This window comes from Schistocerca serialis, chromosome 1, assembly GCF_023864345.2.
Source record: "Schistocerca serialis cubense isolate TAMUIC-IGC-003099 chromosome 1, iqSchSeri2.2, whole genome shotgun sequence".
Taxonomy (NCBI): Eukaryota; Metazoa; Arthropoda; class Insecta; order Orthoptera; family Acrididae; genus Schistocerca; species Schistocerca serialis.
Genome location: NC_064638.1, coordinates 599,393,387 through 599,418,815, shown reverse-complemented (window position 1 = coordinate 599,418,815; position 25,429 = coordinate 599,393,387). Strand labels below are relative to the sequence as shown.

Genomic DNA, 25,429 nt, shown 5'->3' with positions numbered 1-25,429 from the left:
GCCACAGTGTAGAGTTATGAATAAAATTCAGAGAACAACATTACATACATGAATACCATCACTTTCACATAACTTACGCGATGTAACCAGTGAAAGCTAGGAAATGTGTGTTCCATACAGAATTGGAGTTTGGAGTGATGTCTCATGGCAATGATGGGAATAGTTCATGATGTAAGTAATATATTTACAACCAACTTCAACATTGTATGCGAACTGTGGATATATGAGTGAGTCAATATGTATTGCAGGCTGGCTGAGGTGGCACACATAAATGAAAAAATCAGAAAAAAATGGGCATTATCTAAATGTTTAGCTCATGTTACAGCAGTCCTCTTGTGAAGCGTAGAACACACTGTGATGCGTTATTCACACTCAATGCTGCAGCTCCACACTGAACACTCTTTATGACATAATTCTTCACTGTGGCACTCAAGGAATCGTGTCCACAGCTAGCTTTAATTCAAGAAAAGCTGAAAGTTGAAAATGAAGTCATCTGCTATGCTGCTGAAACAACATATTGTATTTAAATACCGAAAAGTTCCTGAAGTAGTTCTTACTTGTAGCATAAAAAATAAAGCACCATATATTTTGGGTTCACACATCTTTCCATTGTGCAGTTGTTCTCAAATGATTGCAGAGAAACTATAGGTTAAAAATACCTGCTTCTTCCAAATTTTAAGTCTCACATTACAACTTGATGATTAGACGATTATCTTCTTGTTAGTGGTCATAACTTTTTATGATACTTCAAAGGTGAGCACCTCACAACCCATTGTTTGAAGAATTTTCAGTGAATTAAGACTGCAAACTGTATTTGCCCCAAGTACCATGCCTGTGTCGTAAAGACAAAATCAGCATATGTATGAAGCAGTACTGTGTAAGAAGCCACCAGCCTAATGCCGCTGCACAGGCCAGGCTCTCAGGCTTCTTGCTCTTCAGTCAGGAATTTTTCACAAATATCAATTCAGCTGTTGAATATTGTGCATCCTACAGTGAGAAGGTGCAAGTTTTTACTATTATGGCCAAATTGTGAAATTCTTGTCTCTGTGTCATCGAGAGGTGATTGCTAGGTCAAAAGTTAGACTGAAAAAAGTGACCTTGCCGGGGTTCGACCCCACAACTTTCCCATTCTAGCTACATGCTCCACCTCTGAACCATCACACTAGCTGCATCTAAGAGTGCACTTGCTGCATTCTCAGCACTCTGCTACTCTCTTGAGTTATGGCAGTTGTTCATTAGGTGGCAATGGCATTTTCTTCACAACCTTAAGTTTAATGCATTATAATTTAGAGCTTTCTAAGAAATATTTATAATTTATATGCAAAAATCAGTTTATATGTATGGAGATAATGGATGTGTCTAAAAATCTCCATTACATTTTGCAGTGCAACAAAAAATTTTCTTTGATTCTGAATTATTAAACATATCCATTTTCATTTATCCTTTTTAGGTACCCTAAAGCATAGCTGAAGATGGCAGCAACTAATGTTTTTCCCAAAGTTAGTGATTTATTTGGTCTTTTAAAATCCTAAACTGACTTTTTACCTAATGATGTTACCAAGTTATTTTTAAGCACAGAAGTACACACTACCCAACATAATTTCTCTTTCTTACCTTAAGTGTGGTTCAATATGAGAGTACTCGAATTTTTTTTTTAATTACTGGTGCCATATATCATTAAAATCTTGGACACAAAAATGTTCAATTTTTGAAGCTCTGCTCTACAATGCTAATTTTATATTATCTTCTAATTTGAAATTCCAAAGCTGACATTATTTTCTCCAGTTTCCATCCAGTTTAGTATTCAATTCATTCTTAAAGATTTGCCCTCAGCACATTGTGTCTAAAAACGGATTGGCCGCAGCATAAAAAAAAAAAAAAAAAAAAAAAAAAAAAAAAAAAAAAAAAAAAAATTACTGGTACAGTAGATTTCATCTGAGTACAATAGTTTTTCATTCCTCTAGTCATGCTAATATGGGGTTTGTAGTCAATGTTTTGGTACACAATTAGACCTATCTGTCTAGTGCAGAACTGGCAAAGTTTTAATCCTGGCCTCAAGTTTGAGGTTATCCATAGACCATCACAGTGAAATCCTGAATTAACATGACTGGTGTAGTCTGTAACACTTCAGGCTGCGGGGTTACCTCCATAGTCTCGCAAGTTATTGAATTTAGCATATGTTAAAATTCAGGAATAAGTAAGAAACACATATTTTTTGTTTTATCCAAAAAACTTCCTGCCCTGAGATACAGGCCTCCAAAGATGAAACTGCAAACACCATTGTGAAGATGCGAATTTTGGAAATTTTTTTAAAACGCTGTATCACTGTAACAGTTCTAGATATTTTGTTAGAGCTTTTTGCTTGAAAGATAATTGCTTTATGATTACAATGGTATCCTCCATTTGGAAGTATCTGTAAAAGTTCTTTTTACTGTCGCCTTTTGAATATTTTTTATAATTTACAGAATTTTTTTTTTTTTTTCAAAAGTGCCAATCCAGAACAGTTAGCTTTTTTCTGTTGATTAGTACCATGAAGTATTACATTATTTGTAAGGGGGAGCTTTCACGTTGGACAGGTTTTATTTTAAAAAATCATTTTTTTAACTTTCAAGGGTAAAGTATGTCTTCACTGAAGTTGTTTCTTACTAATTTCTTTGTTATAATGTTTATTTCTTATCATTTTCTTTGTTGCAGTTATTTCTTATCAGTTTCTTTGTTGCAGTTATTTCTTTTCACTTTCACTGTTGCAGAAATTTCTTACACTTTGTTGTAGTTTCTTGCCAGTTTCTTTGTCGTGGTTGTTCACTCATTGCAGGTTTCTGTACTGAAGTTGTTCAGTGCTACACCTACATCTACATCTACATCCATACTCCGCAAGCCACCTGACGGTGTGTGGCGGAGGGTACCTTGAGTACCTCTATCGGTTCTCCCTTCTATTCCAGTCTCGTATTGTTCGCGGGAAAAAAGGATTGTCGGTACGCCTCTGTGTGGGCTCTAACCTCTCCGATTTTATCCTCATGGTCTCTTCGCGAGATATACGTAGGAGGGAGCAACATACTGCTTGACTCCTCAGTGAAGGTATGTTCTCAAAACTTCAACAAAAGCCCGTACTGAGCTACTGAGCGTATCTCCTGCAGAGTCTTCCACTGGAGTTTATCTATCATCTCTGTAACGCTTTCGCAATTACTAAATGATCCTGTAACGAAGCGCGCTGCTCTCTGTTGGATCTTCTCTATCTCTTCTATCACCCCTATCTGGTACGGATCCCACACTGCTGAGCAGTATTCAAGCAGAGGGCGAACAAGCTTACTGTAAACTCCTTCCTTTGTTTTCAGACTGTATTTCCTTAGGATTCTTCGAATGAATCTCAGTCTGGCATCTGCTTTACTGATGATCAACTTTATATGATCATTCCATTTTAAATCACTCCTAATGCGTACTCCCAGATAATTTATGGAATTAACTGCTTCCAGTTGCTGACCTGCTGTATTGTAGCTAAATGATAAGGGATCTTTCTTTCTGTGTATTCGCAGCACATTACACTTGTCTACATTGAGATTCAATTGCCATTCCCTGCATCATGCGCCAATTCGCTGCAGATCCTCCTGTATTTCAGTACAATTTTCCATTGTTACAACCGCTCGATATACCACAGCATCATCCGCAAAAAGCCTCAGTGAACTTCCGAAGTCATCCACAAGGTCATTTATGTATATTGTGAATAGCAACAGTCCTACGACACTCCCCTGCGGCACACCTGAAATCACTTTTACTTCGGAAGACTTCTCTCCATTGAGAATGACGTGCTGCGTTCTGTTATCTAGAAACTCTTCAATCCAATCACACAATTGGTCTGATAGTCCATATGCTCTTACTTTGTTCATTAAACGACTGTGGGGAACTGTATCGAACGCCTTGCGGAAGTCAAGAAACACGGCATCTACCTGGGAACCCGTGTCTATGGCCCTCTGAGTCTCGTGGACGAATAGCATGAGCTGGGTTTCACACGATCGTCTTTTTCGAAACCCATGCTGATTCCTACAGAGTAGATTTATAGTTTCCAGAAAATTCATTATACTCGAACATAATATGTGTTCCAAAATTCTACAACTGATCGACTTCTTGTCAGGAATTTTTCACAAATATCAATTCAGCTGTTGAATATTGTGCATCCTACAGTGAGAAGGTGCAAGTTTTTACTATTATTCCAGAGACATTTGTATACTGAAGAGGCTTCTAAGAAAACTTAGACTAACCACTGAGTTGTGTGAAAAGGACTGTTTGAAATGTCTTCTGAATGGGGCCATATTAGAGTGAGGTGACTGACTGTTTGTATATCCATAAAAGAGTCATATGTAAGACAAAAAACAGACTTTGTTCAGGTTGGAACAAGTGTTCTCATTTGAAGACTCTGTTTCAAAGTGAAGATGTTTCCAGTGACGACTTTTCGTGTTCTAAATGTTTTGACAGAATAACAACAATGATAGTATCTGCAGATTTTGCATTGATGGAGGAAGAATTAAATATCCTGAATCAGTCAACTACAGAGGTAGGTGTTAGTCCTGTTAAAAAACTGTGGTCAGTGAAATCAAGTCATAAGCTCTATGCATCAAGAAAGCACAGAGAAATCACTAAAACTATGGACGAATACACTACAGCAAAACTGACCACACTCTTCAAAGTAGAAATTTCATCTTCAGAAGAAAATGAACCAAAGCACTCTTGCACTTCTTTCCAGGAATTTTTCACAAATATCAATTCAGCTGTTGAATATTGTGCATCCTACAGTGAGAAGGTGCAAGTTTTTACTATTATTTCACAGACATTTTCAAAGAAAACAATTTTGAACCACTTTCCATAAGAATCAAAGTACACGGCAGACACATCAAGAAATGTGAGGTCTGTAAAAGGAGTCTTTGGAAGACCAGATCACTATTATGATCATCCTGTAGAAGCAGCTGAAGTTCAAATAGTGCAGACATTTTATCTCGAAGATAAATGGGACTGTTCTCGCCAGAGTGCCAACAAAATAGATGCTATAACTGTAACAGTGGAAGGTCAAAAAGTTGTGAAAGTGAAGATGTACATGACTCACAGTATTGAGGAAATGTCTGCAACTTATAAGAGCAACTATACAACTGCACATATGGGAAGATCAAAAATTTATGCACTACGACCAAAGGGGGTAGTTCCACACCCACCCAGAGATGTCTGTTTATGTGTGTACTGAGCAAATTTTGAACTTACTGGAGCACGTGACATATGGCACCATGATTGGGCGTGTGAAGTCATTAGTAGTCTGTGATGTAAAGTGAAAGTCTTGTTTGTTTCAAGAATGTGGTGAGTGCCCTGGAAAGGGAGGACTGTCTTTACAGACACTTAACCTGGAAGACATAGCAGATAACTCTGCAGAAATTACATATGTGACATGGGAGGAAAATAAACTAATTAAGAAAACTGTTGCCTTTGACAGTTTCATTGATGAACTTTGTAAATGGTCAGTGAAAGCAGTAACACACCAGTATCTAAAGAAATTGCAACACCCCCACCATGCAGAAGTGAAACGGTGTGTACAGGCTGAAGAACTATGATTAGTGCTTCACTGCGATTTTGCTGAGAACTGGTCTGTAATCCTCCCACAAGAAGTACAAGGGTATCATTGGAGTAATGACCAGGTTTCAATTTTTACAGGAGTTTTTTTTTCAAAACAAGACCACAAGTGTTGCAGTTATAAGTGATGACACAGGACATGCCTCAGCACATGCTTTGCTAGCAATGTGCAAAATTCTTCAACTGCAAACACAGACAAAAAAGATCATCATTATTTCTGATGGTGCTCCTAGTCATTTTAAAAATCGTTACCAGCTGTTTGAATTGAGTAAGTCACTTGTGCCAACTGACTGGGTATACAGTGCTACTGGTCATGGGAAGAGGCCTTGTGATAGTGGTGATAGTGTAGGTGGCCTGCTGAAGCACCATGTTACAAAACAATCTTTCCAGACCAAATGCAGCTGTGACTCAGAATGCTGAGGATTTTATGAGAGTCGTGAAATCTTACACATCGACAGCCCTCACTGTTTTGTCCAAAGAGGAAATCGCAGAATTCCATGAACAGAAAAAAGAATGGTCCAAACAAACTACTCCTATGAAAGGAATTCTGAAGACACATTTTTGGACTCAAAGTGATGGGCGAACTCATATTGCACAAAAGAAGAAATTTCAGTTGTTCAGCCAGCACCTCAGAAACGCAGGATAATATTCAGATTCACACGCTGAGAAGGGGGATGTTGTGGCATGTGTGTATGACTGTGACTGATGAATTGCATGGATTGTAGACACCAGTTATGAGTCAAACAAAACTTTGGAAGGCAATGCAAGAGGCAGGAGTCCCTAACAAATTGATAAGATTGGTTGAGTCCCTAACAAATTGATAAGATTGGTTCAAATGACTTTCAGAAGAACAGTGGGCAAAATAAAGATCGAGGGCACTTTATCAAAGGCATCTGAAGTAAACCAAGGACTGTGGCAGGGTGATGTGCTCTCCACTATTCTGCTTAATGTCGCCTTGGAGAGTGTAATGCGAAAGACACAAAGCAACAACCATGGGGGAACACTGTTTAATAGAGTGACTCAGGAGCATGTGTATGCGGATGATATTGATTTGTTATCCAGGAAGAAACAGGACCTGGAAGAGAAGCTTGAAAAAGTACAAGGATATGGTGCAGAGATGGGGCTGACCATATAAGGGACCAGTCAAAGACCAACATCTAGGAAAAGATAAAGTGAAGGAGAAAGAAGCATGACTGTGAACAGAAAAGAATATGAATACTGTGAGAGCTTTAAATATCTTGGGTCACTGGTAACTGAGAACAATGACATGAGAGAAGAAATGCATGCAAGGATTGCAGCTGGTAACAGGAGCTACTTTGCACTGGTTAAAGTGTTTAAAGCAAGGAGCCTTAGTAGGAATCTGAAGCTGACTGTGTATCATTCAGTAGTTAGACCTGTGGTGATGTATGGTTCGGAGACCTGGAATATGACAAAAAATGATGAGGAGTTGTTGTTGAGATGGGAAAGGAAGATACTTAGGAAAATCTACAGGCCAGTGAATGATAGGGGATTATGACAAATCAGAAATAATAAGGAGATCAGAGAGTTGTACAACAAACAGATATAGTGACAGAAATAAAGAGTAATAGACTATGTTGGTTGGGTCATATAGAAAGAATGGTGGAGAGCAGCACAGTCACTAAAGTTTTCAAAGCAAAACCCGGTGGACGTTATATAAGGGACAGACCTAGGACCAGATGGCTAGACAACATGGAAGAGGACTTGAGAAGGGTGGGAATGAGAAGATGGAGAGCAAAGGCAGCCAGCACAGAATAGTGGGCGGAGGTTGTCCAGGAGGCCAAGGCCCTACAAGGGCTGTAATACCAAAGAGTATTTGTAGTAGTAGTAGTTCAGAATGCTATAATAATAAAAGAACTTTGGCAGGTAAGTCCAAAAGGAGGATTTCTTTGTAATCATAAAGCAATTATCTTTTTTTTAAAAAAAAATCTAGAACTGTTCCAGAGATACAGTATTTTAAATTTTTTTCTAAAATTCGCGTCTTCAAAATGGTATGTACAGTGTCATCTTTGGAGGGTTGAATATTGGAGCAGAAATTTTTTTGGAGAAAACAAAAAAAAAATACATGTTCCTTACTTAGTCCTTCATTTTAACATATGCTAAATTCAATAACAACTGTGACTATTTAGGAATGATTTTTTCCTAGCCTGCCTGAATTGATAGGGACTATCCCGGCTAGAGCAGTGAGGATGCTGCATTTAAGTTTATGTCATTAATATTATTACTATCATCATATTTTAAATGTTTAATAAAATGATATCTACAGTGTTTAAAATCAAAATTTTTCTTTTCCTAAGGATTCATGAGAACAAAGATGCGCCAGATACTGCTGTAGTTGCTTAGTAGTGAAACATCACTGTTCAAGAAATGAATGAAATTTAAGTATTAACATACTGTAAACTATCGAGTTAACCATCTGCAAAATGTATAAGTAGCAGTAACACATATTTAATATTCATTAGCCAGTTGGATCTGGAGAAACTCTGACTGTTTATGTATTGATAATAGTAAATAATAAAGACGAGGGCTAGTAGAAATCCTTGGGTAACAGAAGAAATATTGAATTTAATTGATGAAAGGAGAAAATATAAAAATGCAGTAAGTGAAACAGGCAAAAAGGAATACAAACGTCTCAAAAATGAGATTGACAGGAAGTGCAAAATGGCTAAGCAGGGATGGCTAGAGGACAAATGTAAGGATGTAGAGGCCTATCTCACTAGGGGTAGGATAGATACCGCCTACAGGAAAATTAAAGAGACCTTTGGAGATAAGAGAACGACTTGTATGAATATCAAGAGCTCGGATGGAAATCCAGTTCTAAACAAAGAAGGGAAAGCAGAAAGGTGGAAGGAGTATATAGAGGGGCTATACAAGGGCGATGTACTTGAGGACAATATTATGGAAATGGAAGAGGATGTAGATGAAGATGAAATGGGAGATATGATACTGCATGAAGAGTTTGACAGAGCACTGAAAGACCTGAGTCGAAACAAGGCCCCCGGAGTAGACAATATTCCATTGGAACTACTGACGGCCGTGGGAGAGCCAGTCCTGACAAAACTCTACCATCTGGTGAGCAAGATGTATGAAACAGGCGAAATACCCTCAGACTTCAAGAAGAATATAATAATTCCAATCCCAAAGAAAGCAGGTGTTGACAGATGTGAAAATTACCGAACTATCAGCTTAATAAGTCACAGCTGCAAAATACTAACACGAATTCTTTACAGACGAATGGAAAAACTAGTAGAAGCCAACCTCGGGGAAGATCAGTTTGGATTCCGTAGAAACACTGGAACACGTGAGGCAATACTGACCTTACGACTTATCTTAGAAGAAAGATTAAGGAAAGGCAAACCTACGTTTCTAGCATTTGTAGACTTAGAGAAAGCTTTTGACAATGTTGACTGGAATACTCTCTTTCAAATTCTAAAGGTGGCAGGGGTAAAATACAGGGAGCGAAAGGCTATTTACAATTTGTACAGAAACCAGATGGCAGTTATAAGAGTCGAGGGGCATGAAAGGGAAGCAGTGGTTGGGAAGGGAGTAAGACAGGGTTGTAGCCTCTCCCCGATGTTGTTCAATCTGTATATTGAGCAAGCAGTAAAGGAAACAAAAGAAAAATTCGGAGTAGGTATTAAAATTCATGGAGAAGAAATAAAAACTTTGAGGTTCGCTGATGACATTGTAATTCTGTCAGAGACAGCAAAGGACTTGGAAGAGCAGTTGAATGGAATGGACAGTGTCTTGAAAGGAGGATATAAGATGAACATCAACAAAAGCAAAACAAGGATAATGGAATGTAGTCTAATTAAGTCGGGTGATGCTGAGGGAATTAGGTTAGGAAATGAGGCACTTAAAGTAGTAAAGGAGTTTTGCTATTTGGGGAGCAAAATAACTGATGATGGTCGAAGTAGAGAGGATATAAAATGTAGGCTGGCAATGGCAAGGAAAGGGTTTCTGAAGAAGAGAAATTTGTTAACATCCAGTATTGATTTAAGTGTCAGGAAGTCATTTCTGAAAGTATTCGTATGGAGTGTAGCCATGTATGGAAGTGAAACATGGACGATAAATAGTTTGGACAAGAAGAGAATAGAAGCTTTCGAAATGTGGTGCTACAGAAGAATGCTAAAGATTAGATGGGTAGATCACATAACTAATGAGGAAGTATTGAATAGGATTGGGGAGAAGAGAAGTTTGTGGCACAACTTGACCAGAAGAAGGGATCGGTTGGTAGGACATGTTCTGAGGCATCAAGGGATCACCAATTTAGTATTGGAGGGCAGCGTGGAGGGTAAAAATCGTAGAGGGAGACCAAGAGATGAATACACTAAGCAGATTCAGAAGGATGTAGGTTGCAGTAGGTACTGGGAGATGAAAAAGCTGGCACAGGATAGAGTAGCATGAAGAGCTGCATCAAACCAGTCTCAGGACTGAAGACCACAACAACAACAACAATAGTAAGTACAGAAACATGTAAATTTTATGCACCTTATGTGCTCAGTAAGGGTAAATACATAAGTTTCAATTTTAAAAGTGACTGACTTCTAACTCTTTCATCATTATCTGGTCTTTTGACTAATAACATTTTGATAATATTCACTCAGGGAGTAAATGTTTTTCTTTAAATTAGTTTCTCAGCTAAGTATATTCACATTTTCATTCCTCCTTTTGGGGGGAGGGGGGACAGGAAATTTTGAGAATTCTGCTAATGTTTTATTTATGATCACTTGTCCATCTAACTTGCACAATGAACTTGAGCAAATGCCTGTTTATATTATCTTAAACCTCTTTATAATGAACCTAATAAAATACTCTTGTACAGTATTATTCACCATTTTTTTTTAATCACATTAATTTGGCAAGAAAGGGTTTGTTTAAAATACTTCAGAAATGCACAAAAACCAGCTTGCAATAAACCAAAGCATTCGCTGAGGGAACTATTCGTGATGGTGATGAATTAAAAGAGCTCAAGAAGGCTGCCAGAGACAGGAAGCTATTTACTATGGTGATGAGCAATACAAAAAACTGAGGGATAAGAGACTCATTTTCTTGGTAAGTGGATTACAGATACAAAAACCAGGATATAAACTAATGCTTCTTGAGCACAAGAGACCTATTTTGGGAAAATTGGAAGAGGAAGAGGAGGGCAGACAGACTACATAAATTAGTGAGTTAAATAAACTACTTTGAAACATACTATTCTAAAACAAAGTACCACAAACATTTCATTATTGTATGTGGAATATTGTTTCAACACATATAAAAAATCGATCAAGTTAAGAAAAGGCATTTTTTTCACAACTGATTCAAATATGAGGGAAAAATAAATTCTACAATATTCATATCATGTATTAAATCTCTCAATTTATGAAGTGTGTGAGAAAAGTAATGAGACTGACTTTATATCCACCAACATTTTTATATTTTTCAAACAACACCATTGTCCCTTCAAAACAGTTCCCTTCAGCAGCTATAACTTGTGGAATCTTGGTAGCAGTGCTGAAAAGCTTCAACTGGTACGGTCTTTAACACATCAGTCTCGTTCTTTTGAATGTTCTCCAGAGTCCCAAAATGACATTTCAATTTTAGGAAAATAAAAAAGTCACAAGGACTCAGATAAGGTGATCGGGGAGGCTGTGGAACAACAGGAATATATCTTGAAGTAAAAATTCCATGACAGCAGTGGTCATGTGACATGGGGCATTGTCAAGATGCAGCACCCACTTGTCTGCAATGTCCGGTCTCACTCAATTCACCTTTTTCCTGAGCCTTTCAAGGACATCTTTGTAAAACATTTGGTTAACAATTTTTCCTGCAGAAACAAATTCTCTATGCACTATACCTTTACCGTCAGAAAAGCAAATAAGCATTGTTTTGATCTTTGATTTACTCATTTGAGCTTATTTCAGTCACGGTGATGCCTCAATGTGCCATTCCTTAGTTTGCTGCTTTGTCCCAGGATTGTAGTAAAAAATCCAGGATTCATCACATATGGTCACATGACAATCATTCATGGTCATTGGCAATCCTCTCAAGAAGATCAATGCACAAGTTTCTTTGACTGTCCTTCCACTCAGTTGTAAGGTTTTTGGGCACTATTTTAGCACAAATTTTTTCCATGTGCAAATCTTTGGTCAAAATCTGATGTTCACTGAAAGTGTTTAACAGGCCACCCCCATCATCCTTATTGTTAAATGTTAGCCTGGTCTCACAAAAGCATGCACATGTTCGATGTTATCATTAGTTTTTGAAATTGAAGGTCTCCCTCAGCACGATTCATTTTAAATGTGTTCTCGGTCTTCCAAAAATGATTTTTGCTAGTAAAAAACTTGTATTCTAGATAAGCAATGCTCCCCATATGCCTGTTTCAATTTTTCAAATGTCACACTCATGGATTCCCCAAGTTTAACAAACAAAACTTGATGGCATAACATTGCTCTAAATTCCACTGTTCCCTTTTCGTAACACACAACAAAAACACAACTTCATCAATGGCACTCTCAAAAATCATGTGAAAGCTTTACACAGCTCAAACTAAGACTGAGCATCTCAAAAGGATGAAAACATTTGTTTACACAAGTAGAATAACACAGTGTTGCCACATCATTCACAGAGTTGACAGTCTCATTGCTTTTCTCACATGCCTCATAATTCCAACAATACATCACCACCTACTGCTCTGTTCTGTCTCCCAAGAAAGCACTTCGTATTATCTGTCTGAATCACTTCCATTATTTCATACTTCATGGTAGGAAATGTGTTACATTGTATGAAATGAACATCATCTAATTTTTAAACCAGTAATAATAGTGACTCACATTTTTTCTGAAGAACACGTTTCCAACTGGGTTTCAGTGCTTGCCACTTTGTCAGACAATCGATCAGAAATGTGAGCCATGCACTGGAAATTTCCTGGGGCATATGGGCAGAACTCTGCTGAAGTATGCATTGCAAATTTGGGACCTTTGATATGCCCCACTCCATTACAGCCCAAAATTGGACATTCTGAGTTACTTCCAGTTTCTTCTGGCACTGAAATTGTTCAAACATGTATTGAAATAACTGTGACACCACAAAGGAGCTGAAGACAGAGATGCATCACATATGTCATGATCTAGATGCATCACATATGTCATGATCTTACACACATCCACCAAACACTATTTTAAAAAATTTCTGCATACCTTTACTAAGGCAAAACTGTTTAGCTCTTTGCACAAGGTTTATAAATAAATGAAATATTTACAACAGCAAAAACGTTATGCCACTTACCGAGTGGTGGTTCCAGTGGATGACCGGTCTTTTGACACCAACCAACAGGATGTAAATCTGGAGCGTCATCATCCACCCAGTAACCGTACTCCCGTGGCCAACCATCAAATTCAATTCTCAGCTGGTGACCACGCACTGCAGAAACTGTGGCAACACGAATAAGTTGTGGCACTCGTTTGTCAACACATTCAAGATGCATACCAGGTCTGAAACCTGATGGTGGTCGCTGCTTAAATGCTCTCGCGGGTGCTGGTACCGATTTTGTTTCCCGGAGATACTGTGGCCAAGAGAACTGCTGAGGGAAGTGATGAGCTGAAACAAAGAAATATTTATAGTGATACCTGCTAAGATAATATTGTTTAACAAGTGTTGCACTTAGTCATCTATAGATTTTGACCTCTATCATTAATATTCCACATCTGGATAAGAATAAAAAAATGAATGGCAACTATTTGTTTACAGGACAGCTACCAAACACAACTACCAGTAAGAAGCTGCAATTGTACCAGCACTTTAATGAGTAGGAAATGGATTCACTGTTGCAAAAGACTGACCAACTCCAGTATGAGAAACCACGAGGAACTGTGGTGAAGCTGGGAGGGCCTATGAATTGGGAGCTTTATTCCATTTACATTTGGTAGATGTGGACAGTGAAGATGATGATTGGCTCATTGTGAGAAAATACCCCATCATCGCCTATGTCTCCGATGGTGCGCTCCTTCCATTTGGAGGGTCCCCATCCCCTCAGAGCGGCCTCACCCACCTTAGATGATTGTTCACATCTCAGGTCACACTCCCAAACACCTGATAGGAACCAATCGGGAATGTGAGAAGGTAGCAGCTCAGGCAATCACCTACATCTACATCTACATCCACATTTATACTCCGCAAGCCACCCAATGGTGTGTGGCGGAGGGCACTTTACGTGCCACTGTCATTACCTCCCTTTCCTGTTCCAGTCGCATATGGTTCGCGGGAAGAACGACTGTCTGAAAGCCTCCGTGCGCGCTCTAATCTCCCTAATTTTACATTCGTGATCTCCTCGGGAGGTATAAGTAGGGGGAAGCAATATATTCGATACCTCATCCAGAAACGCACCCTCTTGAAACCTGGCGAGCAATCTACACCGCGATGCAGAGCGCCTCTCTTGCAGAGTCTGCCACTTGAGTTTATTAAACATCCCCTCCATGGGCCTGGCCTGCACGAAGGGGTATGTGCGAATTATACCTGTTGACCTGGGGCTGAGAATTACATGTTACCCAGTGACCTGTTATGCTTCAGACACGTGGAGTGGACTTCGAGAGCACACAGGGAGGAAGAAGAAAAAGAGGAGCCTCAAATGCCAAAGCAAAGGAAGGATAAGAGAAGGTGAATGATGAAAGGAAAATAGGTACAAAAAACAGTGGTGAGACTGTTCTTATGTCAACTACTGAAAATGGGGAACACATTCCCAAAAACACCCTAGACATGTTCCCCAAGGGAGGGAAATAGGAATAGCAAGAGGACAGACAAGCAACACTGAAGGGAAAAAATGCTGCAAAGGTTGGGGCCTCATGGTAGCCAAGCACGAACCCGCTAAAGAGTGGCGAGCCCCTGGGGGGACGAAATGCCTGTGACTGGACTGCAATAGGAGATGGTGAGTAGACACCTGAGTTGATCACAAGGAAATGACCCATGGAGTGGAGGACTGTGAGTAGAACTGGAAAAGGGATTATGATGAGAGTTAGTTGAAGCCCTGGCGGAGAACGTGATTGAGCTTTTCAAGGCCAGGGTAATACTGGGTAATCAGAAGAGTGCTCGTCAGTGGCTGTTTAATAGACTTACTGATCTCAGAAGAGCAGCATGGCAGGCTTGTTTATGGATGGGCTGGATAGGATGTTGTCTGACTATAAAGGCTCTGGTAAGGTTATCGGTATATTTTAACGACTTCTGCTTTCCACTGTAGATGCAGTGTTGACAGATGATGATACTGTATGGAAGAGACTTTTTGACATGGAACGGTTGGCAGCTGTCAAAGTGGAGGTACTATTGGAGGTTGGTATGCTTGATAGGTACAGATGTATTTACGGAGCCATCTGAGATGTGGACATCGACATCTAGGAAGGGTACTCAAAGAGTTGAGAAGAATCAGGTGAAGCAGATTTGGGAATGGGTGTTACAGTTATGGAGGAAAGAGCAAAGGTTGTTCTTGCTGGAATCCATATCATGAAAATGTCATCAAAGAATCTGAAGCAGACAAGAGATTTTGGGTGTTGACCAGATAGGAAAGATTCCTCCAGCTGGCCCATAAATAAGTTGGAATAGCATGGGATCATGAAAGTACCCATGGCAGTACCATGAGTTTGTTTGTAGATTTGGCCCTGGAAAGTGAAATAATTGCAGGTCAGGATGTGGCTTGCTAAGAGGATTAAGAAAGAGGTGGTAGTTTTGGTATAAGGACAGTGCTGGAAAAGGGAGTGGTCCACGGACATGGGGGATGTTGGTGTACAAGAACGTCACATCCACAGTGACCAAAAAGAAGTCTAGTGGTAATAGGACAGGAACTATGGAGAGGCGGTGAAGGAAGGGATCAGTGTCTTGAATGTAGGATGGGCAACAAAGGCAGAGATTTGCTATGTAGGAGCATTATTCCCAGTTATAATGCAACCTGTAGGGGGAGACCCATAGGGTTGGATTTGTGGAATACATAAAAGGTAGGAGTGCAAGGGGGGGGGGGGGGGGGATTAAATGGGGAGAGATTTAAGAAAGGAAGGCAGGGCTAGGTTAGAAGTGAGGAGTTGCTGAAAGATTACCAAGGGAAGAACTGGGTAGAAGGGGTGAAGATTCACATATGAAGGGAAGCTGGAACTGCTACTACAGAACAAACTTCTGCCTTTGTTGACTAACACCTCCGAACTACTGTCCGTAACTTCCCATCCTACATTCGAGATGCTGTTCACTTCCTTCACCACTCCATACTTCCTGTCCTGTTGCCACTAGGCTCCTTTCAGGTCACTGTGGATGTGATGTCCTTCAGCATTCGCCATGCCCATGGTCTTGTAGCAATGAAACACTATCTTTTCCAATGTCCTCTTGATACCAACACCATCACCTCTTTCCTAATCCTGTTAGCTAATCACATCCTGACCCACAATAATGTCATTTTCCAAGGCCAAATCTACCAACAAATTCATGGTACTGCCATAGATACTTGCACGATTCCATCCTATGCCAACTTATTTATGGGTCATCTGGAGGAATTCTTCTTATCCAGTCAACACCTAAAACCTCTTGTCTGTTTCAGATTCGCTGATGATATTTTCATGATGTGGACTGTGGCAAGGACAATCTTTGCTTCTCTCCGTAACCATAACACCCGCTTCACCTGGTCCTTACCAACACATCAAGCACCCTTTCTAGACATCAATCTCCACCACCCAGATGGCTCCATAAATACATCTGTTCATATGAAGTGCACCCACCTCCAACAGTGCCTCCACTTTGACAGCTGTTCCTGTCCCATGTCAAAAAGTCTTTTCGTATGTCCTCACCACCTGTGGACAGTGAAACTGCAGTAGAAAGCAGGAATTGTCAAAAATACCAATAACCTTAACAGAGCCTTTGCTGTCAGACATATCCTATACAGCTCATCAATAAACAAATCTGTCATGCCATCTGCTGTTCTGAGATCAATGTCACTGACCAGCACTCTACTGATCACCTAGTATTACCTTGGCCTCAGAAAGCTCAACCACATTCTCCACCAGGGCTTCCATTAACTCTCATCGTAATCCCTATTCTAATCATATTCCCAATCCTGCACTCAATAGGTCATTCCCTTATGGTTAGCCCAGTTGCAGGACCTGTCCCAAACACCCTACAAGCACCTCATACTGTAGTCCAGTCATAGGCATATTCTACCCAATAACAGCCAGGGCCATGTTACATAATAGCCAAGCAGCAATTACTGTACAGAATTCTATGTGGGCATGACAAGTAAACAACTGCAGGAACTGCCACCGCCAAACTGTGACAAATCACAAACTTCACCATTTAGTTGCCCAATATGCTGCAAACTACAACATAAATGACTTTGACAGTTGCTTCACTATGCAGAACCTTTGAATTCTCCTTTCTCTGAGCTACACAGATGGGAACTGTCTGTCAATCATATCCTGCACTCTCGCAACCCCCCTGGCCTAAATCTCTGCTCTCATTGCCTCACCTTACCTTTTCCCTTCTCTCTTCTGTCGACCTAAGTCTTCCTCCTTTCCCTACCCCATAAGGTGTGTCTGTCTGTCTGTGTGTCTCTCTCTCCCCCCCCTCCCCCCCCCACCTCCACCTCTCTTTTTCAAGCCCTCTCCCCTCCCTTTCTGTCTTTTCATCTTCACCTTTCTCTCTTCCTGCCCCCCTCTCTCTTGTTACATCTCTTTTTGCTGTCCTCTCTGTACTCTCCGCTTCTTCTTGTGTGCCCACACAGTCATCTATCCAAAGACCTGCTTCTTTCCCACTACCCCCTCCTAACATTCTTATCTATTCCTTCCCCATGTCCATCTGTTCAGGCAACTGCTTTCAATAATCGAGTATCAATAACACAGGCCAACGAAAAATTTTTTTGATAAACTTTTTTTACTCTGATGCTGATCTTTATAGATATTTATGAGCTGAATCCAAATCTAGCCTTAGTTTTTTTGTATCACCCATAGTTTTCAAGCAATATGCTTTTTATTATGTAGTATAAAAATCCTTTGATATACAGTAAACATGGAAATTAATGAAATGCTTTATTACAACATAAGTGTGGTTTGAATTTAAGTAAGCTACTTAAAACAATGATAAGTGTTAATAGAGGTTTCAATTGTCAGCTGGAATTGATTTATATTTTCTTTCTCTTTTTTCTTTGAAGCTTTTTGTGTAGCTTTTTCTACGATGAGTAGCTTGCTGAACTTCTTGGTGAAGTGACCAACAGCAGTCCCCCATCATGTTGGTGTTCCAGCGGCCTTGGTAGCATTTTTCCATCACTTTAATGTCCTGGTGAGAATGCTCTCCTTGCTTCTCATTAACATCTCCCATACTGTCCAGGAAGTAATCAAGGTGACTGTTCAAAAAGTTAACTTTCAGGCACATTAAACATCCTAAAGTTTTAAACTTATTTAACATTGTAGCTATAATAGAAACATACTCTGGGTCTTTTTCATATCCTAAGAACTTTGTAATAACTTGCTTGAATGATACCCATGCTTCTTTCTCATTTAAGGTCATTGTGGATTCAAAGTTCCCCTTCAAACATCAATTTTCTAATGTCAGGTCCGACAAAGGCATCTTCTTTTAGTTTAGCTTCTGAAAGGTGTGGAAACTTCTGGCAGAGATACTTAAAACACGGTCCATCTTTAGGCAAAGCCTTTACAAACTGTTTCATTAGGCCTAACTTTATATGAAGAGGTGGTAGGAGTACATTTTTTAAATCTACAAGATTTTAGCATAGAATGTTCTTCTCACCAGGTTTTAAAGACTCCCTCACAGGCCAGTTCTTTCTGCACCAGTGTTGATCCCTAGCCCTACACCGAGCGAGGTGGCGCAGTGGTAGCACACTGGACTCGCATTCGGGAGGACGACGGTTCAATCCCGTCTCCAGCCATCCTGATTTAGGTTTTCCGTGATTTCCCTAAATCATTTCAGGCAAATGCCAGGATGGTTCCTTTGCAAGGGCACGGCCGATTTCCTTCCCAATCCTTCCCTAACCCGAGCTTGCGCTCCGTCTCTAATGACCTCGTTGTCGACGGGACGTTAAACACTAACCACCACCACCACCACCACCACCACCACCACCACCACCACCCTAGCCCTAATGTCCCATTCACACAAGAAACATGGAAATTTGGTAAAACCACCTTGCTGACCAAGGAGCATGCATGATACTTTTAGATTGCAACATATCATCCAACTATGAGCAGAATAGCTTATTTTATTTAGCACTATTTCTAAGTTTTCATAGCTTTCTTTCATATGTACAGAATGCCCAACAGGTATAGATGCATACATTACCATTATGTAATAAAACAGCCTTTAAACTAGTCTTGGATGAATCAATAAACAGCCTCCAGTCTTCCTTCTTGTATACAATACCAAACTCATTCATCAGGCTAGGAATGTCTGAGCAGTACACTAAATCACCTTCTTGTTAAAAAAAAAAAACTTGGAAAATTGCTGCTCTCTCTTTCTATTTATGTATATGCTGGTTCCGACTGCCAATAAGTTCTTTTCTTTTAATCTAGAGCCAAGCAATTCAGCTTTTTCTTTCGTTAAGCCCAGATCCCTTACCAAACCGTTAAGCTTGGTCTGAGTAAACAATTTGGGCTCTAGACTTTCTGTATTATAATGGAATTCATCATCATCTGGTTCATTTAAATCAGATTGTATATTAGTTCTTGGCTCCCTCCATATCATAGGAACAGCAAATGTAAAGGCTTTTTTTCTCCTTTTTGGACCATCTTCTCAATCTTCAACACACAAATAACATACCTTACGTGGTGCCCAAGATTTATCTTGATCACCAAGTTTAGATCCAAAGTATGATAGATAAACCTTTTTCACAAAGTCTGTAATGTTTCTTTTGTGTTTTTTAATCACAAATTCACCACAAATATAACAAAAACTGTCAGCAGAGTTTTTACAACCACAATTAGACATTGTACTGAGCACATGTAAAGGAAACGGGGAAAGTGAGGTTAGGTTGACAGTAAACAAAACAGCATCTGTTAACACAAAAATAGAATCGACCTTTTTTTGCCAGCAAACGTTTTTCAGCAGTGCTACCAATGTCATCTACATTCATTACACCTCCTTTTTAAATTATTTTAACTATATAAAAGCTGTTAATGTCTTTAAAAAATCGCTTAATTTAATAAATTTAACCGTAAAATGTGAAGAAATGATGGGTGACACAGTTTTTAAGTATCATATTTAGATTTCCCACCCTAAAAAACATAAGAGTAATGTATTTTCAGCAGAAAAGTTTTTCCATCATTGGCCTGTGTAATCTGTGTTGTGTGCATGGGAGTGTGTGTTTGGGTGTCTTTGTAGTTGTGTGTGTGAATATGTGTCCTTGCCATAGAAAAGAGCTATTGCTCAAAATATAGTATGAATGTTGTTTTTCTCATGTGTTTCTGTGCTCCATGCATCAAAAATCCCCTATAAATGAGTGGTTGCCTTTCCCCTATTTTACGTATTGCTCTATATAGGAATGTCCATTATTGTTAAAAATCTCCGATATCAAATTTTAATGGGACCTTAGAATAATTTCATATTAGTTTTTTGACATTTTTAACAATCTCACATACCACAAACAAAATTTGCACTATCACTGTTTTAAATGGAGATAATTCTGACTTACTGTTGAAGCATTAATCACATTACTTGTTTTGTATAAGTAACGAAGGCTTTTCATAATCCTGTTCAGTGGTTTTCAGAAATGTATAAAATCCGACTTAATTTTTCTCTATCCAAAATAAAAAAATATTGTTGTTATAATGGATCGAAATCTCTACTTAGAACTTACTTTTAGGTGGTGTAAGCTGACGATTGTGCTCTTCACACCAGCCAACAGGATGTATGTATGGAGATGAGGGATCTGCCCAATAATCAAACGCTTCATCCAAACCATCAAAATGTACTAGTATCCTGTTATCAACAATGTCTGCCACTGTAGCCACACATACCAAGTTTTTGTTCTTGCGATCCACTGCCTCCAACTTCATACCTATACGGAAGCCACTAGGACACACAGCCTGTAAAAACAATTTGAACAAAAACTGTTACTGTATTAGGTGTTCGCATCACCAACATGGACATTTAGGAACTAACACACAATCAATAGATCTTTTTTTCATTACTTTTGGCAGATGAGGAGTATTACTTACAACATCTCTCGAGGTTGTCCCAATTATTATTATTATTATTATTATTATTATTATTATTATTATTATTATTTGTGTAATTACCTCACCCCCTCCCCAAAATACACATACTGCTGAAAAGGACCACAGAAAGCAAGTGTACAGCACAGACTATTGACATAATTCCACTCTAGGGATGGTCTGGATTGATATGAAAATAGAAGTAACAAACTTCATAATGCTATGATCGCTTTAGAAGAGCATTTATTCAGATTACCAGTTTTGGCAAACTATGCTGCCATCTTCAGATCTGTCAAGCAAAGACTGCGTAAGCACAAAAATTGTGCAATATATTTACAGAACATTTGCAACATAGTGTGAATTCATAAGGCACCTTATGCACTACACTTCAAATAATCTCATCCATGAATACCATAATTTGGGTCATAGTATGTTTATACTATAAACCTCCTACAACCTCCTCCCAATTCACATCCCACCACCGTCCGTACCTGGCAGCCTTGTCATGTTGCCTGCACACCACATCCTTTCGTCTTTCCCTCTCCTTCCCTCTTTCCTGATGAAGCAACCGTTGGTTGCGAAAGCTTGAATTTTGTGTGTATGTTTGTGTGTCTATCAACCTGCCAGCGCTTTCATTTGGTAAGTCACATCATCATATATAGCAGAGGGAAACATTCCACGTGGGAAAAATATATCTAAGATTCCATGACTTACCAAACGGGAAAGCGCTGGTAGATAGGCACAATAAAAAAAACACACAAACACACACAAAATTTCAAGCTTTCGCAACCAACGGTTGCTTCATCAGGAAAGAGGGAAGGAGAGGGAAAGATGAAAGGATGTGGGTTTTAAGGGAGAGGGTAAGGAGTCATTCCAATCCCAGGAGCGGAAAGACTTACCTTGGGGGGAAAAAAAGACAGTTATACACTCGCGCACACACACACACACACATATCCATCCACACATATACAGACACAAGCAGACATCTTTAAAGACAAAGAGTTTGGGCAGAGATGTCAGTCGAGGCGGAAGTGCAGAGGCAAAGATGTTGTTGAATGACAGGTGAGGTATGAGTGGGAGCAACTTCAAATTAGCGGAGATTGAGGCCTGGTGGATAACGGGAAGAGAGGATATACTGAAGGGCAAGATCCCATCTCCGGAGTTCAGATAGGTTGGTGTTAGTGGGAAGTATCCAGATAACCCAGACGGTGTAACACTGTGCCAAGATGTGCTGGCCGTGCGCCAAGCCTTACCCTCTCCCTTAAAACCCACATCCTTTCATCTTTCCCTCTCCTTCCCTCTTTCCTGATGAAGCAACCGCTGGTTGCAAAAGCTTGAATTTTGTGCGTATGTTTGTGTGTCTATCGACTGCCAGCACTTTCGTTTGGTAAGTCACATCAACTTTGTTTTTAGATATATTTTTCCCACGTGGAATGTTTCCCTCCCTAAGATAAGTCTTTCCGCTCCCGGGGTTGGGGTGGCTCCTTGCCCTCTCCCTTGAGGCCCGCATCCTTTCGTCTTTCCCTCTCCTTCCCTCTTTCCTGGTGGGGCGGCCGTTGGTTGCGGGGGCTTGAATTTTGTGTGTGTGTTTGTGTGTCTATCGGTCTGCCAGTGCTTTTGTTTGGTAAGTCACATCAACTTTTCTTTAGATATATTTTTCCCACGTGGAATGTTTCCCTGATGATGTGACTTACCAAACGAAAGCGCTGGCAGGTTGTTAGACACACACACAAACACACACACAAAATTTCAAGCTTTCGCAACCAACTTCCCTACAGCCTAGGTCTTCGTGGCAAACGAATCTGTTCCAGTCCGGAATCCCTGAACCATTACACCAACAATCTGAAAACAGCTTTCGCATCCCGCAACGACCCTCCCGACCTGGTACAGAAGCAAATAACCAGAGCCACTTCCTCATCTCGTCAAACCCAGAACCTCCCACAGAAGAACCCCAAAAGTGCCCCACTTGTGACAGGATACTTTCCGGGACTGGATCAGACTCTGAATGTGGCTCTCCAGCAGGGATATGACTTCCTCAAATCCTGCCCTGAAATGAGATCCATCCTTCACGAAATCCTCCCCACTCCACCAAGAGTGTCTTTCCGCTGTCCACCTAACCTTCGTTATCTCTTAGTTCATCCCTATGAAATCCCCAAACCACCTTCCCTACCCTCTGGCTCCTATCCTTATAACCGCCCCCGATGCAAAACCTGTCCCATGCACCCTCCCACCACCACCTACTCCAGTCCTGTAACCCGGAAGGTGTACACAATCAAAGGCAGAGCCACGTGTGAAAGCACCCACGTGATTTACCAACTGACCTGCCTACACTGTGATGCATTCTATGTGGGAATGACCAGCAACAAACTGTCCATTCGCATGAATGGACACAGGCAGACAGTGTTTGTTGGTAATGAGGATCACCCTGTGGCTAAACATGCCTTGGTGCATGGCCAGCACATCTTGGCACAGTGTTACACCGTCCGGGTTATCTGGATACTTCCCACTAATACCAACCTATCCGAACTCCGGAGATGGGAACTTCCCCTTCAGTATATCCTCTCTTCTCGTTACCCGCCAGGCCTCAATCTCCGCTAATTTCAATTTGCCGCCGCTCATACCTCACCTGTCTTTCAACAACATCTTTGCCTCTGTACTTCCGCCTCAACTGACATCTCTGCCCAAAGTCTTTGCCTTTACAAATGTCTGCTTGTGTCTGTGTATGCACGGATGGATATGTATGTGTGTGCGAGTGTATACCCCTTTTTTCCCCCTAAGGTAAGTCTTTCTGTTCCCGGGATTGGAATGACTCCTTACCCTCTCCCTTAAAACCCACATCGTTTCGTCTTTCCCTCTCCTTCCCTCTTTCCTGATGAGGCAACAGTTTGTTGCGAAAGCTTGAATTTCATGTGTATGTTTGTGTGTCTATTGACCTGCCAGCACTTTCATTTGGTAAGTCACATCATCTTTGTTTTTAGATATATATATATATATAAAGATGATGAGACTTACCAAACAAAAGCGCTGGCAGGTCGATAGACACACAAACAAACACAAACATACACACAAAATTCGAGCTTTCGCAACAAACTGTTGCCTCATCAGGAAAGAGGGAAGAAGAGGGAAAGACGAAAGGAAGTGGGTTTTAAGGGAGAGGATAAGGAGTCATTCAAATCCCAGGAGCGGAAAGACTTACCTTAGGGGGAAAAAAGGACGGGTATACACTTGCACACACACACACACACATCCATCCACACATATACAGACATATTCAAAGACAAAGAGTTTGGGCAGAGATGTCAGTCGAGGTGGAAGTGCAGAGGCAAAGATGATGTTGAATGACAGGTGAGGTATGAGTGGCGGCAACTTGAAATTAGCGGAGATTGAGGCCTGGTGGGTAACGGGAAGAGAGGATGTATTGAAGAGCATGTTCCCATCTCCGGAGTTCGGATAGGTTGGTGTTGGTGGGAAGTATCCAGATAACCCGGACGGTGTAACACTGTGCCAAGATGTGCTGGCTGTGCAGCAAGGCATGTTTAGCCACAGGGTGATCCTCATTACCAACAAACACTGTCTGCCTGTGTCCATTCATGCGAATGGACAGTTTGTTGCTGGTCATTCCCACATAGAATGCATCACAGTGTAGGCAGGTCAGTTGGTAAATCACGTGGGTGCTTTCACATGTGGCTCTGTCTTTGATCGTGTACACCTTCCGGGTTACAGGACTGGAGTAGGTGGTGGTGGGAGGGTGCATGGGACAGGTTTTACACCGGGGGCGGTTACACGGATAGGAGACAGAGGGTAGGGAAGGTGGTTTGGGGATTTCATAGGGATGAACTAACAGGTTACGAAGGTTAGGTGGACGGCGGAAAGACACTCTTGGTGGAGTGGGGAGGATTTCATGAAGGATGGATCTCATTTCAGGGAAATCTTTGACGAGGGCTGTTTGGTTGAATCTGGGAGTGGGGCTGAAGGTGAGGCCTTTGGATAGGACAGAGGTTTCGGATTGGGAGAGAGGTTTGGAGGAAAGGTTAACTACTGAATTGGGGTGTTGTGGTTCCAGATTGTGTTGATTGGAATTTTGAGGTTTTGGAGGGAGTGGAGCTGGAAGTGGGAGATTGAGTAGATGGGAGAGACTGGGTTTGTGTGCAATGAGAGGAGGTTGAGGTTTGCTGGAAAGGTTGTGAAGGGTGAGTGAGTTGCCTTTCCGGAGGTGGGAAACCAGGAGATTGGATAGTTTTTTGAGGTGGAGGATAGCATGCTGTTCTAATTTACGGTTGGCCTGTAGGAGGATGCTCTGAACAGCCGGTGTGGATGTGGGAGAGGAAAGATTAAGGACTTTTATTAAGGATAGGAGTTGACGGGTGTGTGCATTGGCTGAGTTGATGTGTAGGTGAAGGATTACGTGGGTGAGGGCAATGGATTGTTCAGTTTGGAATTGGTATAGGGACTGATGGAAAGAAGGGTTGCAGCCAGAGATGGGAACTTTAAGTGTGAGGCCTTTGGGGGTAATGCCAAATGCCTCCCACCACCACCTACTCCAGTCCTGTAACCTGGAAGGTGTACACGATCAAAGGCAGAGCCACATGTGAAAGCACCCACGTGATTTACCAACTGACCTGCCTACACTG

General features: G+C 40.7%; 1 protein-coding gene across 1 annotated transcript in view; it reads right to left on the bottom strand.

Moving 5' to 3' along the window:
* Window positions 1–25,429, bottom strand: part of LOC126477064 (lethal(3)malignant brain tumor-like protein 3) — an 81,758-nt gene that overhangs the window by 6,355 nt on the left and 49,974 nt on the right. Inside the window, exons 10-12 of the mRNA XM_050103589.1 lie at window positions 20,441–20,669; window positions 12,904–13,215; window positions 12,450–12,663 (exon numbers count right to left, since the gene is read on the bottom strand). Of these exons, the coding sequence (XP_049959546.1) occupies window positions 12,450–12,663; window positions 12,904–13,215; window positions 20,441–20,669 (755 nt within the window). The remainder of the gene's footprint in view (window positions 1–12,449; window positions 12,664–12,903; window positions 13,216–20,440; window positions 20,670–25,429) is intronic.